This window comes from Borostomias antarcticus (genome assembly GCF_949987555.1).
Source record: "Borostomias antarcticus genome assembly, chromosome: 15".
NCBI classification, from domain to species: domain Eukaryota; kingdom Metazoa; phylum Chordata; class Actinopteri; order Stomiiformes; family Stomiidae; genus Borostomias; species Borostomias antarcticus.
The window spans coordinates 23653235-23673234 of record NC_140248.1 but is presented as its reverse complement, the minus strand read 5'-3'; the positions used below and the strand labels follow the sequence as shown (position 1 = coordinate 23673234).

At 45.1% G+C, this 20000-nt stretch overlaps 1 protein-coding gene across 1 annotated transcript in view; it reads left to right on the top strand.

Annotated features, from left to right (window-relative positions):
* Positions 1–20000, top strand: part of LOC311318962 (neurobeachin-like) — a gene marked incomplete at both ends in the record, with an annotated part of 100104 nt that overhangs the window by 17267 nt on the left and 62837 nt on the right. Inside the window, 4 exons of the mRNA XM_084450396.1 lie at positions 8882–9079; positions 9750–9883; positions 15014–15122; positions 16376–16534. Of these exons, the coding sequence (XP_084306522.1) occupies positions 8882–9079; positions 9750–9883; positions 15014–15122; positions 16376–16534 (600 nt within the window). The remainder of the gene's footprint in view (positions 1–8881; positions 9080–9749; positions 9884–15013; positions 15123–16375; positions 16535–20000) is intronic.

Below are 20000 nucleotides of genomic sequence, written 5' to 3'. Positions count from 1 at the left end.
GTGAAGTCAGGGCTGTGTGTGTCTCTGATTGGGTTCCAGGCAGAAGTAATGAGGAGAAGGAGCTACACTGACACTCTCTGCCTAACTGGTACAAACTCCTTCCTCTGCCCTGGGTGGTCAACACTCGTTCTCTGTCTTACACTGTGTGTGCGTGTGTGTGTGTAGGTGTGTGTGTGTGTGTGTAGGTGTGTGTGTGTGTGTGTGCGCAGGGGCGTCACTAGAAATTTTGGGCCCTATGAAAGAATATAACCCCCAAATTATAACCCCAAACCTAGACCTTATGATAATGATAATGATAATACTAATAATAATAATTATGGGTTTATTTCATTTAATTTCAAACCTTTATTTATATTTGTAAAGCACTGAGGTTTCCCTCATTTACAGTGTTGACGAGTTCACACAAAGACACAAATAACAACAGAACAAATTCAATATACAATAATAATAATAATAATAATTAAAAACAGTTACTGGTCGAAGTACAAAGGTCAAGAGCCATGGATTTAAACTGCGACTGTAGGAAGTACATCAAGCTTTAGAGTCTGTTGTAAAGTATTCCTGGTATAAGGAGCATCATGTAAAAAAGCAGCTCTACTAACTTCAGAATGCACTCGAGGAACCCTGAAAACAATCCGATCGTTTGATCAGGTCTGGTAGGCACCAAGGCTCCAGTCCAACAGAGACACGATGTATGGTGGAAGTTTTACCAATAATGGCTTTGAAAATAAACAAATACCAGTGATAGATACTCCTTAGAGAGGAGACTAGCCTACCTTATCATAAAGAACACAGTGGTGGGTGTCATATCACACGTAATAAATCTTAGTGCCTGTGACAGTGTGCCCTTTAACTGTTCTATGCGATTGCACTTTTTCTTTTGACTATTTTTGGGACTTTATTCAATGAGCAATTAGTAATTGCAGTTATAGTGTACTGTGTTGCCCTTGATTTCCATTTATCAGTAACGTTACTTTACTGATCTTTTTCTTTCTTTTACATGTAGCCTATATCACTAGAGTCTAATTGCGTTTTGAGACTTATACCTACAGACTAACATACTTCGCCAAATTAACTAGACTAAACAAATGACACACAAATGACAAATGGACTCTTGTTTATGTCTGTTATTGGAGCGGTGGCTCCCTGAAGAGAGCTTGAATATGTTTGTTAGGGATGGGACCACCTGTCGTGTGTTTTTGGGCTAGGTTGTTCATTCCAATCAATCATCTGGTTTTAAATACTTTAAACTGTTGGCTAGATATTCTCCACTTATTTTATGGCTGATAGGATAATTAAGTTTAATGTAAATGGGCTGGGGACCAATAAAAAGAGACGCAAGATACTGGATTATTTAAAGCAAAAACAATCTGATGTGATAATGCTTCAGCAGACTCACCTGTTAGAGAAAGATGCAGCTAGAATACAGGCTAGATGGATAGGCTGCTCTTATCACAACTGTTATAACAAAAACCAAAGGGGGGGGGGTTCTATCCCATTTTCTATATAGATGTGAAGGTGGATAAAGAATTCAGAATAAAGTATAAATAATGCATTAGAAATAAAAATAACATAACATAACATAAATAATTCAGAGATAGAGAAGGGCACATCCAAATGCTCTTCGTTAATCTTTCTGGCCAAATAGTGATTTTAGGGAACCTATATGCTCCAAATGAAGAGGACTCTGACCTCTTTTTTAACATTACGAAAATTATTTTAGATTTCGGCGACTTCCCAGTTATATTGAGTGATGACTTTAACCAGCCTCTGGATGCTTTGTTAGATAAGTCCAAATCTGAAATAACCAGAACCTTCCAGAACTCAGGCAGCAATTAAGTCCCTCTGTACAGATCGAGGTCTACATGATATATGGAGGTTACTTAATCCAATTGCTCGTGACTATACATTTTTCTCTAATAGACACTCCATTCACTCCCGTATTGATTATTTTTTAATCACACATTCTTTAATCACTAATACTGGGTCCTGTAGCATTGATGCGATAACTATTTCGGATCACGCTCCTATTGATCTTGTGGTTCGATAGGCAGCAAGGCAGCAAAGATCACATCAACCTATTCTTTGAAACTAATAGAGACCGCGCAAAACAAATTTATGTCTGGGACGCCTTCAAAGCGTACATGAGGGGAATCTTGATTCAAAAAACTTCCATCTCTAAGAAGCTTGATCAGGAAAAAAATCCATAGATATGAGAATGAAATCAAACGTTTGGAAGAGGAGTTTTGGACTACCCCCACCGACTCCTGCCTCTCAGACCTAGTTAAAGCTAAATACGAGCTTAATAAAATATTCTCTAAGAAAGCTGAGTACTCTCTTTTTAGACTCCAACAAAGATGAGTCGGGAGATAAGGCTGGGAAACTCTTGGCTAGTCAGTTAAAGGCCAGGGAAGCCTCTCGTCAGATTGCAGGGGTTCAAGATAAAAAGGGCAAACTCGTAACCACCCACAAGGAGATCAATATAGCCTTTAAAGAGTTTTATGAAGAACTTTATTCCTCTGATGGCCAGCTAGATACTGACAAAACCAAAGCTTTCTTTGAGCACTTGAATTTGCCTCATCTTTCTGATAATGACATGCAATGGCTGAACCGACCAATAACAGTCGAGGAATTACGAGATGCAATTAAGTCATTACCAAATGGCAAAACCCCTGGTATCGATGGAATACCCTGTGAATTTTATAAAGTGTTTGCTGAGCAACTCGCCCCTGAATTGCTCAAGACATTTGAAACAGCTATCAAGGAAGGTGAGCTTCCACCTTCAATGACTGAGGCGGTAATTACACTAATTTCGAAAAATGGGAAAGACCCACAAGAATGTGGGAGTTACCATCCTATCTCGCTCCTATGCTGCAACATAAAGCTGCTTACAAAACTATTAGCACTAAGAGTTAACCATATTATATATAGCATCATTCACCCAGATTAAGTAGCGTTCGTCAAAGGTCGTAAATCGTCCGACACCCTCAGACGTCTTTTACATATAATATGGAGAGCCAAAGATCTTCCATCCTCAGTCCTTGTCCCTCAACGCCGAAAAGGCGTTTGACCGCCTCGGCTGAGACTACTTGAACTACACTCTTACAATATTTGTTTTTGGTAACTGGTTCCAGGACATCATCAAGCTTATATATAAACATCCCAAGTGACTACTAACGGATTGAGGTCAGCCCCCTTTCAGGTGAGCAGGGGGATGAGGCAGGGCTGCCCTCTCTCCCCATTATTATTTATTGTAGCTCTTGAACCATTGGCGGAGACAATCAGAACTCACAATGCTATCAAGGGAATAAGGTTGGGACACCAAGAACATAAACTCCTACTTTTCACTGATGACTTATTGGTTGTATTGTCACATCCCAAAGATTCTGTTCCCCCTCTTCTTGACACAGTCAATAAATTTGCTGAAATGTCAGGGTACAAAGTGAATTGGAGTAAATCGGAGGGGATGCCCCTGTCTAGACATTGTCATAAAAAAGATTTTCTTGAATGGAGATTCCAATGGGTTCACAAAAACATGAAGTACCTCGGTGTTCGGCTGAATCCCAGGCTTGTCAATATGATAAAGGATACTATTGATCCTCTTTTGCAGAAGATTCAGCTCCTCTTTAAAAGTTGGGATCAAATTCTAATCTCTTTGTGGGGTCGTGTTCAGGTCATAAAAATGGTTATTGCCCCCAAATTGATCTACCCCATATGTATGCTGCCTCTAAACATCCCTGCAAGTGTCTTTAAACCCATTGATAAAAAGTTCTCGGAATTCATATGGGCGGGGAAAAGAGCTAGAATGAAACTCAGCAGACTGCAGACCACAACACGTAATGAGGGACTTAGACTTCCCAATAACCAGCTCTATCAGGAGGCCTTCTTAGTCGCCCAAATAGGTTCGCTTCTATTGGAAAGTAACGACAGACCAATATGGGTAGATATAGAACAAGAGATAAATAATCCCTTTAGAGCAGCTGACTATCTAAGCCAAAGTCCCCACCTGAACAACCCAATTATGTTGCACACCAAAACCATGTGGCACAAGATTCATAAAAGAGAAGAAAGAGAGAGAGAGAGAGAAATCTTGCCCCTTCTTAATCAATTCGGCATCTCTCTGGAACAATCCTTTACTGAGGATCGGGGGTAAATCGTTGTACTGGAGGGGATGGTACAAGGGTATCAGAAACATTGGGTGTCTATTCCAGGAGAATATTAAATATGGGAACATTTTTGAAATCCTTTGAGATGTTAAAGGGTCAATTCAATCTACACAAAAATGATTTCTGGAGTTATCTCCAACTTAGAAACTGTTTACTCAGTCAGTAAATTTGAATCTAGACCCCCCCACCCCCCCCCCCTATACTCAGATATTCACAACCAAAAAAAAAAAAAAAGATGTTTTACCACACACAGCAAGTTTAATTTACAGCTACCTCATATGCAAATGTAGTATAAGCACTGGAGGACTGAAAAAAGTGATGACGAATGCAGTACATTGGTGGATCAGATGCTTCTCCCTATGAGAGACGCCAGGTCGAAACTGACCCAATATAAAGTTTTTAATAGAATCTACTTTACTCCAGCGAGGTTCCAGCTGATGGGCCTGGTACCATCCGGCTTATGTTGGAGATGCAATTCTATTATTATTATGAGCGTCTCATTTATAAAATAAATAATAAGCTGGATGTCTTTTTGGACATATGGGAACCGTTCCTGACACATTCCGGGGAAACTAACAGACTAATATCTAGCCAGACTTACCTTGGAACCAAATTCATATAGTCACAGCCCAGTGGTTCAGACAGGTGTGGGGGGGGGGGGTTAATACCAAATATTGTCTCCTGTACAGTTGAGTCTGTTACAACCGTTATTTAATTTATGTTTATATATTTTATTTTATTCGTATTCACTCATTCACTCATCAGGGTCGTTTCTCTCTCTGTTCATTCTACTGTGCTGTGGTGTTTTAAATGAGCCCTGAATTCACATTATGTACGCAGTGTGTTATCATGGGGGTATATATATATATATATATATATATATATATATATATATATATCTTGGGGATATAGGATGTTGTGAATCTGTTGTGAATCTATTTGCTTTTATTTTATTTTTTTTCTCCTTGGTTCTTATATATATTTTGCTTTTCATATCCTTCTGTAATCTTCTGTTATCTGCTGTACATATAATTGTACTTGTTATACGGTTTGAGTTGTTGTAATATTCTTGTTTTTTCTCCATTAAGGAAACAATAAAAAGTATGATTCAAAAAAAAAAAAGTCATCCAAAAAGGCTTGAGCATTGAAGGATTTAAGAGTTCTCAAAACAATACGTGGCTGTGTTTTCACCAACTTTGTAGCTCTAGGATTCGGGCTAGTTATCTCAGTGACCAACTGAGAAAGGCCCAGATTACCACTCCCTTCCTTCAGGTAACCAGAAGCAACACTCCGCCAGTCCAGATTAAAATCACCCATCACTATCATCTCAGAATTTAAATACAAAGAGAATATATCATTGATTCTGTCAATAGCGCTGACCTCAGCCTTGGGAGGCCTGTAGACACCAATCACACACAATGAGCTACCAGGCCCCAGTTCAACCTTCAATACAAGCAGTTCAAAACACTTTGGAGTAGTAATGACATTTATGACAGAGACAGACAGGCACAATTTTAAATAAATAGCAACCCCAGCACCCCTGCTCACTCTATCGATTCTATATAAATTATATTACTGCAGAGCTACAGAGGAGTCAATATCAGATTGTTTTATCCAGGACTCAGACAGTACCAGGACATCATGGTCACCCTGAGAGACTAACATGTACAGATGAATTAATTTATGTTGCTGCAGGAAACTTCAACTCAGACTTGAACTTTCGTTTAGATGAATCAGCCCAAGCCTTCTCCTTTCCCTGAAGGCAGTTGGATTGTTTAGACAAGCCAGGGTGACCTCTAAAACATGTGGGACAGATCCTGGGATGACAGGGGCCTGGGTCAAGGGGCAGAGGTGCCTCACAGTACGATTCACCTAGACCTAGGTCTAATAGATATTTCAGCCCAATTTGAGAGGCAGACTGGGATTCTAACTGTGATTCTAGTGAATATGTGATCCACGTTGTGCTTAAACAACACAGTAGTAGCTAACTATTCCGGCGTCTATGGATATCATGCGTTTTTTAGCTCAATGATATCATGGCGGAGGTGAGAAAACCGAAGCGAAACATCACAGAGGAAGCCAGAAAAAGAAAAAGACTTTATGACTACTTGTGTTCATATTTGGCAGGACATACACACAGGTTGTTCGTAAGTGGGTTCCAACAACTGGAAATGCCCAAAAAGATGGCTAAATGCCTTGTTAAGTACCGCTCGGTCTTGCTATCATAGGCAGAGTTAAAATGTGTGTGTGTGTGCCAGCCAGGTGTGTGTGACATGCTGGAGCTGTTCCTTTCAATCCTCCAGGTGCCACAGTAGCCGTGTTTAACAAGCAGAAACTGGGAGCGTCAGAGTGTGTATAATGGGTGCAATGGGTGCGTGCGTGTGTGTGAGTGTGTGTGTGTGTGTGTGTGTGAGAGTGTGTGTGCATGCGTGTGTGTGTGCATGCATGTGTGCGTGTGTTTGCGCACGTGTGTGTGTGCGTGTGTGTGTGTGTGTGTGTGTGTGTGTGTGTGTGTGTGTGTGTGCGCGTGCGTGCGTGTGTGTGCGTGTGTGTCTGGGTTCTCTTGTCACATATTCTGAGCAGGATGCAGCGGATAACAAACAGTCTGATGACTCACTGGTTGCTAAGTGAGAACACAGGCACCCTGCCAGGGGAGACGACTGACCCACCGCGTGTGTGTGTGTGTGTGTGTGTGTGTGTGTGTGTGTGTGTGTGTGTGTGTGTGTGTGTGTGTGTGTGTGTGTGTGTGTGTGTGTGTGTGTGTGTGTGTGTGTGTGTGTGTGTGTGTGTGTGTGCGTGCGTGCGTGTGTGTGTAAGGATATGCCTTTGAAATTTGCGTGGGCTTCAATGACATTGACTCACAAATTGGAGAAGAGGGTCGTTATGACACCCCGTGTCCAGGGTACACTTACAGAGGGAAGGATGGAGAGAGAGAGAGAGAGAGAGAGAGAGAGTGAGGTGAGGGGTAGAGACAGAAAGAGAGTGCGCAGGTGGCAGCTGTGATGTGATTACCTCAGGTGTGTGTGTAGGTGGAAAATGATCTTCTCCCCCCCAGTCCCATCATCATCATCATCATCATCATCATCATCGCCTACTCTAACATGACTCGATCAAATCAAATTAAATCAAATTTGCTGCTTAAATTATCTTTCAGTAATGGCTGAGCACCTTCCTATAAAAAAAGGTAGATTTAAAAACAGAACAAAGACTATAAAGAAAATGGTAAAATAACAGTAATATAACTTTGATTACGAGAAGAATATAGGTTTATCTCAACGGTCTGTGACGACCATCAGATCGAGCACAGGGTCAACCAAGTATGAGCTAGCTGTCAAGGCTGAGTGCCTTGCTCAAGAGCACAGTGGTAGGCTACTCATAATGGGAACCACACAGCAGCCCCACAGACACCTTTTCCAGTGGCTCGACGCAGAACCTGAACCAGCAACCTTTCACCTCTGGCCCGATTAATGCTCCTACCACCTGGCTACCCACCATTGATACTAGGAGTGTGTTTTTGATTCTGTGTTGTTTAAGGCCCTTGGGGGCCACACACTGGTACAGTACGTGGACATCAGATGAAAGGCTCCAGAGTGAGATGGGCTCCCAGGTCTGTGAGCAGCCTTGCTCTTTCCTGGGGGCCCAGGATCTGGGAGGACAGGGAGGCCCCTGGCCCGGAGGAATGACCTGACCTGCCCACCTTTCATCCTCGGCTGTGTGTGACGGCATGACTGCAGGGGGTTTGGGTACACACACACACACACGCACACCCACACACACATGCACACGCACACACACACACTTGTGCACCCATTATACACACTCTGACACTCCCAGGGGTTTCGTAGCTCCCCGTCAGTTTAGAGTGAGTTGAGTGTTTTTCTAGACCTTGTTGTTTGTTTCCGTCCTCAGAACAGGCGGTTCTGTAATGAAGTGATGTTACATTAACAAGAGCTCTCTGTGTTTGTGTGTGTGTGTGTGTGTGTGTTTGTGTGTGTGTGTGTTTGTGTGTGCACGCACACGTGCATAATGGTTTGCAGTAGAATGAGAAAGGATAAGTGTGAGGAATGCGGCCTGAATCAGGCCCACCCAGCCTCTCTCTCTCTCTCTCTCTCTCTCTCTCTCTCTCTCTCTCTCTCTCTAATTTAATTAGCATCCAAGCTAACACAGTGCTCATTAAGCTAATGCTTTGCAGTTTACACTGGGTCATCCTCACAATTAATCCTTTTCAAAGGAGACAAGACACATCCATACGCACTCACACGCACACACACACACATGCATGCACGCACGCACACACACGCACGTACGCACACACGCGCACACACACACACACACACACACAAACACTTCCTTGTGCCTTAGGTTGATTGTATAGATCGGCCTTCGAGCGCTCACTATGCATTTCCTACCGTTTGTGAAAACATCCCGCACTCTTCCTCTCTCCCGCCCCTCTCTCTCTCACTCTCTCTCTCACTCTCTCTCTCACTCTCTCTTTCTCTCTCTCTCTCCCTCCTTCTCTCTCCCTCCCTCTCACTCTTTCACACACTCTCCTCTCTCTCTCACTCTCTCTCACTCTCTCTTTCTCTCTCTCTCTCCCTCCTTCTCTCTCCCTCCCTCTCTCTCTCTCACTCTCTCTCTCTCTCCCCCCCTCTCTCTCTCCCTCTTCCTCTCCCTCCCTCTCACTCCCTTCCTCTCCCTCTCTCTCTCTCTCGTAGAGCACGTTCAAGTTCAAGTCTGAGAGTGACATCCACCTGGCGGAGCATCACAAGCAGGTGCTGTATGACGGGAAGCTGGCCAGCTCCATCTCCTTCACCTACAACGCCAAGGCCACCGACGCCCAGCTCTGCCTGGAGTCCTCGCCCCGGGAGAACGCCTCCATCTTTGTCCACTCGCCGCACGCCCTCATGCTCCAGGTCTTTGTGTGTGTGTGTGTGTGTGTGTGTGTGTGAGAGAGAGAGAAAGAGAGATAACAACAAAGAAAGCGAACGAGTATGTGACTGCCACTGGAGTTTTGGTCATTTTTCAGGTTTCTACAGATTATGAAAGTGTCAATTGTAAGCTTTCAAATGATGTGCCGTGGCAGTGAAATCTGCAAGTATTTGAAGAAGATATGCTTCTGTGAATGTGGGTAAACCTGAAATCACTAAGCAGAGAAAAAGGGCCTCAAAGATTCAGAGCTGTTCACTTCTCACAGGACATGGATTTTGATGACAAAATTACAAATTTAGTGACCCTAAAACTCTTTTTTGTTATATTGAGTGGGTTCTTCGCAACCTCAATTTTCATAATATGAAAAAGAAAGGACAATGGGGAATTTTTTATTTTTATTTTTTAAAGATATTTTTTAGGGCTTTTCAGCTTTAATGATATAGGACAGTGTAGAGAGACAGGAAATGTGGGAGAGAGAGAGGGGTGGACATGTGACACAGGACCCGAGCCGGGAATCGAACCCGAAATTTTTTATTTTATTTTGTCCTGCATTTTGAGGACTGCAGACATCAGGACCAAACCTCCGGTGGAGGTCACTATATGTATATGTAGCGTGCGCCCGTATGACGCTGACGTGTGCGTCTCTTCCTGCAGGACGTGAAGGCCATCGTGACCCACTCCATCCACAGCGCCATCCACTCCATCGGGGGCATCCAGGTGCTCTTCCCCCTCTTCTCCCAGCTGGACTACCGACAGCTGAACGACAGCAGCGTGGACACCACCGTCTGGTGAGAGAGAGACAACGGGGATGTAGAGTGAGAGAGAGAGAGACAATGACAGGGTGGACTAGTGTGTGTACAGAGGAGAGAGAGAGAGAGAGGATGGACTAGTGTGTGTGTAGAGAGAGAGGGAGAGAGAGAGGATGGACTAGTGTGTGTGTGTAGAGAGAGAGGATGGACTAGTGTGTGTGTGTAGAGAGAGAGAGAGAGGATGGACTAGTGTGTGTGTAGAGGAGAGAGAGAGAGGATGGACTAGTGTCTGTGTGTAGAGAGAGAGATAGAGAGATATAGATAGAGAGTGACAGGGTGGACTAGTGTGTGTAGAGAGAAAGAGAGAGATATAGATAGAGAGTGACAGGGTGGACTAGTGTGTGTAGAGAGAGAGAGATATAGATAGAGAGTGACAGGGTGGACTAGTGTGTGTAGAGAGAGAGATAGAGAGATATAGATAGAGAGTGACAGGGTGGACTAGTGTATGTAGAGAGAAAGAGAGAGATATAGATAGAGAATGACAGGGTGGACTAGTGTGTGTAGAGAGAGAGAGATATAGATAGAGAGTGACAGGGTGGACTAGTGTGTGTAGAGAGAAAGAGAGAGATATAGATAGAGAGTGACAGGGTGGACAAGTGTGTGTAGAGAGATAGAGAGATATAGATAGAGAGTGACAGGGTGGACTAGTGTGTGTAGAGAGAAAGAGATAGAGATATAGATAGAGAGTGACAGGGTGGACTAGTGTGTGTAGAGAGAAAGAGAGATATATAGATAGAGAGTGACAGGGTGGACTAGTGTGTGTAGAGAGAGAGAGATATAGATAGAGAGTGACAGGGTGGACTAGTGTGTGTAGAGAGAGAGATAGAGAGAGATATAGATAGAGAGTGACAGGGTGGACTAGTGTATGTAGAGAGAGAGATAGAGAGATATAGATAGAGAGTGACAGGGTGAAATAGTGTGTGTAGAGAGAAAGAGAGATATAGATAGAGAGTGACAGGGTGGACTAGTGTGTGTAGAGAGAGAGAGAGAGATATAGATAGAGAGTGACAGGGTGGACTAGTGTGTGTAGAGAGAAAGAGAGAGATATAGATAGAGAGTGACAGGGTGGACTAGTGTGTGTAGAGAGAGAGAGAGAGATATAGATAGAGAGTTACAGGGTGGACTAGTGTGTGTAGAGAGAAAGAGATAGAGAGATATAGATAGAGAGTGACAGGGTGGACTAGTGTGTGTAGAGAGAAAGAGAGAGATATAGATAGAGTGACAGGGTGGACTAGTGTGTGTAGAGAGAGAGAGAGAGATATAGATAGAGAGTGACAGGGTGGACTAGTGTGTGTAGAGAGAAAGAGATAGAGAGATATAGATAGAGAGTGACAGGGTGGACTAGTGTATGTAGAGAGAAAGAGAGAGATATAGATAGAGAGTGACAGGGTGGACTAGTGTATGTAGAGAGAGAGATAGAGAGATATAGATAGAGAGTGACAGGGTGGACTAGTGTGTGTAGAGAGAAAGAGAGAGATATAGATAGAGAGTGACAGGGTGGACTAGTGTATGTAGAGAGAAAGAGAGAGATATAGATAGAGAGTGACAGGGTGGACTAGTGTGTGTAGAGAGAAAGAGAGAGATATAGATAGAGAGTGACAGGGTGGACTAGTGTGTGTAGAGAGAAAGAGATAGAGAGATATAGATAGAGAGTGACAGGGTGGACTAGTGTATGTAGAGAGAAAGAGAGAGATATAGATAGAGAGTGACAGGGTGGACTAGTGTATGTAGAGAGAAAGAGAGAGATATAGATAGAGAGTGACAGGGTGGACTAGTGTGTGTAGAGAGAAAGAGATAGAGAGATATAGATAGAGAGTGACAGGGTGGACTAGTGTGTGTAGAGAGAGAGATAGAGAGAGATATAGATAGAGAGTGACAGGGTGGACTAGTGTATGTAGAGAGAAAGAGAGAGATATAGACGGAGAGTGACAGGGTGGACTAGTGTGTGTAGAGAGAGAGATAGAGAGAGATATAGATAGAGAGTGACAGGGTGGACTAGTGTGTGTAGAGAGAAAGAGAGATATAGATAGAGAGTGACAGGGTGGACTAGTGTATGTAGAGAGAAAGAGAGAGATATAGATGGAGAGTGACAGGGTGGACTAGTGAATGTAGAGAGAAAGAGATATAGATAGAGAGTGACAGGGTGGACTAGTGTGTGTAGAGAGATAGAGAGAGATATAGATAGAGAGTGACAGGGTGGACTAGTGAATGTAGAGAGAAAGAGATATAGATAGAGAGTGACAGGGTGGACTAGTGTGTGTAGAGAGAAAGAGAGAGATATAGATGGAGAGTGACAGGGTGGACTAGTGTGTGTAGAGAGAGAGATAGAGAGAGATATAGATAGAGAGTGACAGGGTGGACTAGTGAATGTAGAGAGAAAGAGATATAGATAGAGAGTGACAGGGTGGACTAGTGTGTGTAGAGAGAAAGAGAGAGATATAGATGGAGAGTGACAGGGTGGACTAGTGAATGTAGAGAGAAAGAGATATAGATAGAGAGTGACAGGGTGGACTAGTGTGTGTAGAGAGAAAGAGAGATATAGATAGAGAGTGACAGGGTGGACTAGTGTGTGTAGAGAGAAAGAGAGAGATATAGATGGAGAGTGACAGGGTGGACTAGTGTGTGTAGAGAGAGAGATAGAGAGAGATATAGATAGAGAGTGACAGGGTGGACTAGTGTGTGTAGAGAGAAAGAGAGATATAGATAGAGAGTGACAGGGTGGACTAGTGTATGTAGAGAGAAAGAGAGAGATATAGATGGAGAGTGACAGGGTGGACTAGTGAATGTAGAGAGAAAGAGATATAGATAGAGAGTGACAGGGTGGACTAGTGTGTGTAGAGAGATAGAGAGAGATATAGATAGAGAGTGACAGGGTGGACTAGTGTGTGTAGAGAGAAAGAGAGAGATATAGATAGAGAGTGACAGGGTGGACTAGTGTGTGTAGAGAGAGAGATAGAGAGATATAGATAGAGAGTGACATGGTGAACTAGTGTGTGTAGAGAGAAAGAGATAGATATAGATAGAGAGTGACAGGGTGGACTAGTGTGTGTAGAGAGAAAGAGAGAGATATAGATAGAGAGTGACAGGGTGGACTAGTGTGTGTAGAGAGAAAGAGAGAGATATAGATAGAGAGTGACAGGGTGGACTAGTGTGTGTAGAGAGAAAGAGAGATATATAGATAGAGAGTGACAGGGTGGACTAGTGTATGTAGAGAGAAAGAGAGAGATATAGATAGTGAGTGACAGGGTGGACTAGTGTGTGTAGAGAGAAAGAGATAGATATAGATAGAGAGTGACAGGGTGGACTAGTGTGTGTAGAGAGAGATAGAGAGATATAGATAGAGAGTGACAGGGTGGACTAGTGTATGTAGAGAGAAAGAGATAGATATAGATAGAGAGTGACAGGGTGGACTAGTGTGTGTAGAGAGAAAGAGAGAGATATAGATAGAGAGTGACAGGGTGGACTAGTGTGTGTAGAGAGAAAGAGATAGATATAGATAGAGAGTGACAGGGTGGACTAGTGTGTGTAGAGAGAGATAGAGAGATATAGATAGAGAGTGACAGGGTGGACTAGTGTATGTAGAGAGAAAGAGATAGATATAGATAGAGAGTGACAGGGTGGACTAGTGTGTGTAGAGAGAAAGAGAGAGATATAGATAGAGAGTGACAGGGTGGACTAGTGTGTGTAGAGAGAAAGAGAGAGATATAGATAGAGAGTGACAGGGTGGACTAGTGTGTGTAGAGAGAAAGAGAGAGATATAGATAGAGAGTGACAGGGTGGACTAGTGTATGTAGAGAGAAAGAGAGATATATAGATAGAGAGTGACAGGGTGGACTAGTGTGTGTAGAGAGAGAGAGAGAGAGAGAGAGATAGATAGAGAGTGACAGGGTGGACTAGTGTGTGTAGAGAGAAAGAGAGAGATATAGATAGAGAGTGACAGGGTGGACTAGTGTGTGTAGAGAGAAAGAGATAGATATAGATAGAGAGTGACAGGGTGGACTAGTGTGTGTAGAGAGAGATAGAGAGATATAGATAGAGAGTGACAGGGTGGACTAGTGTATGTAGAGAGAAAGAGATAGATATAGATAGAGAGTGACAGGGTGGACTAGTGTGTGTAGAGAGAAAGAGAGAGATATAGATAGAGAGTGACAGGGTGGACTAGTGTGTGTAGAGAGAAAGAGAGAGATATAGATAGAGAGTGACAGGGTGGACTAGTGTGTGTAGAGAGAAAGAGAGAGATATAGATAGAGAGTGACAGGGTGGACTAGTGTATGTAGAGAGAAAGAGAGATATATAGATAGAGAGTGACAGGGTGGACTAGTGTGTGTAGAGAGAGAGAGAGAGAGAGAGAGATAGATAGAGAGTGACAGGGTGGACTAGTGTATGTAGAGAGAAAGAGAGATATATAGATAGAGAGTGACAGGGTGGACTAGTGTGTGTAGAGAGAAAGAGAGATATATAGATAGAGAGTGACAGGGTGGACTAGTGTGTGTAGAGAGAAAGAGAGAGATATAGATAGAGAGTGACAGGGTGGACTAGTGTGTGTAGAGAGAAAGAGATAGATATAGATGGAGAGTGACAGGGTGGACTAGTGTGTGTAGAGAGAGAGATAGAGAGAGATATAGATAGAGAGTGACAGGGTGGACTAGTGTGTGTAGAGAGAGAGATAGAGAGATATAGATAGAGAGTGACAGGGTGGACTAGTGTGTGTAGAGAGAAAGAGAGAGATAGATATAGATAGAGAGTGACAGGGTGGACTAGTGTATGTAGAGAGAAAGAGATAGATATAGATAGAGAGTGACAGGGTGGACTAGTGTGTGTAGAGAGAAAGAGAGAGATATAGATAGAGAGTGACAGGGTGGACTAGTGTGTGCAGATGGATGTTCCACCACCCGGCATCGCCACCTGTGGGCGGCTCTTTGTGTAACGAGAGTGCTTTATAATATATATAATAATGTGTGTTTGTGTGTACGTATGTGTGTGTGCGTGTGTGTGTACGTGTGCACCTGTGTGTGTGTGTGTGTGTGTGTGTTTGTGCGTGTGTGTGTGTTTGTGCGTGTGTGTGTGTGTGTGCACCTGTGTGTGTGTGTGTGTGTGTGTGTGTTACAGTGCCACCCTGCTGGCCTTCCTGGTGGAGCTGCTGAAGAGCTCTGTGGCCATGCAGGAACAGATGCTGGGAGGGAAGGGCTTCCTGGTGATTGGCTACCTCCTGGAGAAGGTCAGTGTGTGTGTGTGTGTGTGTGGTTGTGTGTGTGTGCGTGCGTTTGTGTCAACGACACTCAACCTCAACCTTTCACGATGGGGCAATCACAATCTGGTGATGTCTTATTGGTTTGATGGGTTTAGTAATTAGTTCTATGCACTTCGACGGTGGGTGCTGGTTGAAGTGCAGATCATGCTATGAGCTTTAGTTTAGACTTCCTCATTCATCAAAAGGTTAGAATGTTTCAATCCATCGTGGATTGACCTGACAAAGTAATGGCCTGTTGGTAGAATCATGGTTTGTAATTTTGGAACTATTCATAGAATAATACATGGACATTGTACATATATAACCATATGGATCAGAATTATGAACGCTGCCTTTTGTCCATTTAATGTATTACTTTTTAGTAAGCTAGCCCAGATCCCCCACCCATTACCTGGCTGTGAGAAGTGTGAAGAGCTGTGAATCTTCAAAGCCCATTTTCTCTGCTTAGTGATTTCAAGCATACCAACATTCACAGGAGCATATCTTCTTCAAATACTTGCAGATTTCAGGGCATGGCACATCATTTGAAAGCCAATTTATACTTCCATAGTCTGGAAGCAGACATCAAGACCAAACCTCCAGTGGAGGTCACAAATATAGATGTCTAAACTATATCTCGGTGTGCGAGCTCTATCCAAAAATCAGATGTAGTAATTATAGATAAGCAAGGTAAATACGCAGTATAAGAGAGCAGAGCAGCTTACGCCACCAGGAAGTCGTTTAATAGACCACCTTGCCGTGAGAATATGCTGTGGCTGGATAATAGATGATTGAATGATTGAAAGGCCTCAGCGGGCTGTCAGCTAATTACAGCCGAGGCCTGTATGAAATTACGCGAGGCTACAAGTGTTAGATAAATATGAACATAGATACAACCCTGTCTGACGTACAGTATGGACACAGATACAACCCTGTCTGACGTATGGACATAGATACAACCCTGTCTGACGTATGGACATATATACAACCCTGTCTGACGTACAGTATGGACATAGATACAACCCTGTCTGATGTACAGTATGGACATAGATACAACCCTGTCTGATTTGTGGACATAGATACAACCCTGTCTGACGTGTGGACACGGATACAACCCTGTGTGATGTGTGGACATAGATACAACCCTGTCTGATGTGTGGACACAGATACAACCCTGTTTGATGTATGGACATAGATACAACCCTGTGTGATGGTGCTGTCTTCCCCGTGTGGTCGTCCAGTCGTCCAGGGTCCACATCACCCGGGCCGTCCTGGAGCAGTTCCTGTGCTTCGCCAAGTACCTGGACGGCCTGACCCACGGAGCGCCGCTCCTCAAACAGCTGTGCGACCACGTCCTCTTCAACGCCGCCATCTGGATACACACCCCCGCCAAGGTCCGTGTGTGTGTGTGTGTGAGAGAGAGAGAGAGAGAGAGAGTGGATGTGTACGTGCGTGTGTGTGTGCGTTGCATGTGATTCGTATGTATTCGAGTGCTCGCGTGCATGTGTGTGTGTGCATGTTTGCGTGTGTGTGTGTGTTGGTTGTCTGACTCTGGAGAGAGAGAGAGAGGAGAGAAGGAAGGAAAGCCTGCTAGCCCTTCCTATACTGTGGAATGTGAGGGAGGGAGGGAGGGAGGGAGGAGTTGGAGGAGGAGGAGGAGAGGTCATGTCTAGGAGGAGGAGAAGGAGGAGGAGAAGGAGGAGGAGAACTCCGGGGGAAGAACAGAGCAGAGAGGAAGAGAATCAGTAGTAGTGACATTTGAAACCACCTCCGGACTGGCTAAAGGTTCCTGTCTCCATGTTTGTTGTCTGAAGTGGACGTGAGGGAGTCTTCCCTGCTGGGCACGTCGTCTTCCACTGCCCTGACCTTTCACCCTGCGTTCTGATTGGTTCCTTGGTGCAGCAGCAGTGGTCTCCAGGGCAGGCTGATCTAGATGAGAGAGACTCTGCTGCAGTCCCCTCTCCCCCCTCCCTTCTCTGTCTCTCTCTCCCCTTCTCTCTCTCTTTGTCTCTCCTTCTCTCTCTCTTTGTCTCTCTCTCCCTCTGTCTCTCTCTCTCCTTCTCTCTCTCTTTGTCTCTCCTTCTCTCTCTCTTTGTCTCTCTCTGCCTCTCTCCTTCTCTCTCCCCCCCTCTCTCTCCTTCTCTCTCTCCCCCTCTCTTTCTCTCTCTCTCTCTCTCTCTGTCGCTCTCCTTCTTCCTCTCTCTCCCTCTCTCTCTTCCTCTCTTTCACAGTATGTTTCTCTTTCTCGCTGTATCTCTCACCCCCCTCCCTCTAAGATGGCCTGTATCTCTTCTGGTTTTGAGAACTTAGGATGGTCTATGTACTTTATCAGAAATGTCGAGGAGGTATCCCGTGACCTCCGTAAAGTGCCCGCCCCCCCCACCAGTGCCCCGATGCTATTGGTCCGTCAGACGGCCGTGGCTAAATCCAGTCCCGCCCACCTGAGGCGCCTTACATCCGCTCTACCTGAGGATATAAAAGGATGGGGATATAAAAGGAGAGGTAGAGGAGGAGAGGTAGAGGAGGAGGGGTAGAGGAGGAGGGGTAGAGGAGGAGAGGTAGAGGAGGAGAGGTAGAGGAGGAGAGGTAGAGGAGGAGAGGTAAAGGAGGAGAGGTAGAGGAGGAGAGGTAAAGGAGGAGGGGTAGAGGAGGAGGGGTAGAGGAGGAGAGGTAGAGGAGGAGAGGTAGAGGAGGAGGGGTAGAGGAGGAGAGGTAGAGGAGGAGGGGTAGAGGAGGAGAGGTAGAGGAGGAGGGGTAGAGGAGGAGAGGTAGAGGAGGAGGGGTAGAGATGAGATGAGTCACCTCCTTAAAGAGGACCACCTCCTTTAGCTGCTAATACCCTTCACGTGGGACTAGGCTTGTCACGGTACCAGAAATTCAGTAGTCGGTACCGGTACCAGTAAATTTCCACGGTACTCGGTACCAATTCCGGTACCACGGCGTACGCGCGTGCGTGTGAGTATAGCATGCACGCGTGTAAAGTACAACGTGCATGAGTACCGCAAGCAGCAATTCAACTGAACTGTGTAGCGTTCTTGCTCGCTCATCACACAGCTTCGACCGAATGACGACGCGTTTATTTAGACAAACCATGTGACAAGTGTCAACAGTGCTACACGCTAGTGCTATCGCTAACTTGCTAGCAAGAGGCTAGCGCAGGTCATAAAAAGGAACAGAGATCCCCATCATGGTTCTAACCCCAAATGGCATCTCCCCAAACTTGGGTCTACTAGCACCGAAACATAAACCATAACATGCTACACGCTGTCAGTCCCACAGCCCAAGTTTCAAGTTAGTTGCGTCGGGCTCGGGCGGGATCGACAAGGCGTGGGGGTTGTAGCCTAGATGACTGAAAAAGTCCAGTCATAATTCCACTTAAGTCTTTCAGCACCTAAACTAGGTAGCCCCTCACACGACCTGACGGACTAGCAGTCCCTTATCCCCCCATTCGCGAAATCAGGTTCAACGGTGACTCCGCCTGGTTCTGGGATCAAAACTACTCGATAAATAATCACAGAGAAATTTCAAAGGTAGGCTACTCACAGCGTCTTCAAAAACACATGGTTTTGAAAGAAATGTGCTGCTAATAAACATGTTCGAAAACCGGCTCATGTTTTCACAAAATGAATCACCGCTTGTCAAACGCTTGTCTTCTTCTACGCTGCTGTCATGGGTGGTGCGGTGTGATTGGACGGCAGCACGCAGCAGCGTAGAAGAAGACAAGCGGCAAATTAAATAGAAAACACGGAACCTTCGGTACCATGGAACAACGGGTACCGTCAGTACCACAGCAATGCAAGTACCGAATTAGTACCGAAGTACCGAGTACCCTGACACGCCTACGTGGGACGCTAATGCGTTTTATGGACGGTTGTGTGTGCACGTGCGCGTGCGTGTGTGTTCTAGTGGAGAGGATTAGTGACGATGAGAGGAAGCAAGAAGGAGGGATATACAGAGTAGTGAAAATACAGGATAGAGCAATCAGTCATTCAGACTTGTTTCCGTTGTGGTCTCTGGTCTCGAGATATATCTGGGGATATAAAAGGAGAGGTAGAGGAGGAGAGGTAGAGGAGGAGAGGTAGAGGAGGAGAGGTAGAGGAGGAGAGGATGAGGGGTAGAGGAGGAGGAAAAGAGGAGGAGGATAAGAGGAGGAGAGGTAGAGGAGGAGAAGTAGAGGAGGAGAGGTAGAGGAGGGGTAGAGGAGGAGAGGTAGAGGAGGAGAGGTAGAGGAGGAGGGGTAGAGGAGGAGGGATAGAGGAGGAGAGGTAGAGGAGGAGAGGTAGAGGAGGAGAAGTAGAGGAGGAGAGGTAGAGGAGGGGTAGAGGAGGAGAGGTAGAGGAGGAGAGGTAGAGGATGAGGGATAGAGGAGGAGGGATAGAGGAGGAGAGGTAGAGGAGGAGGGGTAGAGGAGGAGGGGTAGAGGAGGAGAGGTAGAGGAGGAGGGGTAAGGAGAGGTAGAGGAGGAGAGGTAGAGGAGGAGGGGTAGAGGAGGAGGGGTAGAGGAGGAGAGGTAGAGGAGGAGGGGTGGAGAAGGAGAGGTAAGGAGAGGTAGAGGAGGAGGGGAAGAGGAGGAGAGGTAGAGGAGGAGAGGTAGAGGAGGAGAGGTAGAGGAGGATGAGGAGAGGTAGAGGAGGAGAGATAGAGGAGGAGGAGGAGAGGTAGAGGAGGAGAGGTAGAGGAGGAGAGGTAGAGGAGGAGGGGTAGAGGAGGAGGGGTAGAGGAGGAGGGGTAGAGGAGGAGAGGTAGAGGAGGAGAGGTAGAGGAGGAGGGGTAGAGGAGGAGAGGTAGAGGAGGAGAGGTAAGGAGAGGTAGAGGAGGAGAGGTAGAGGAGGAGAGGTAGAGGAGGAGAGGTAGAGGAGGAGGGGT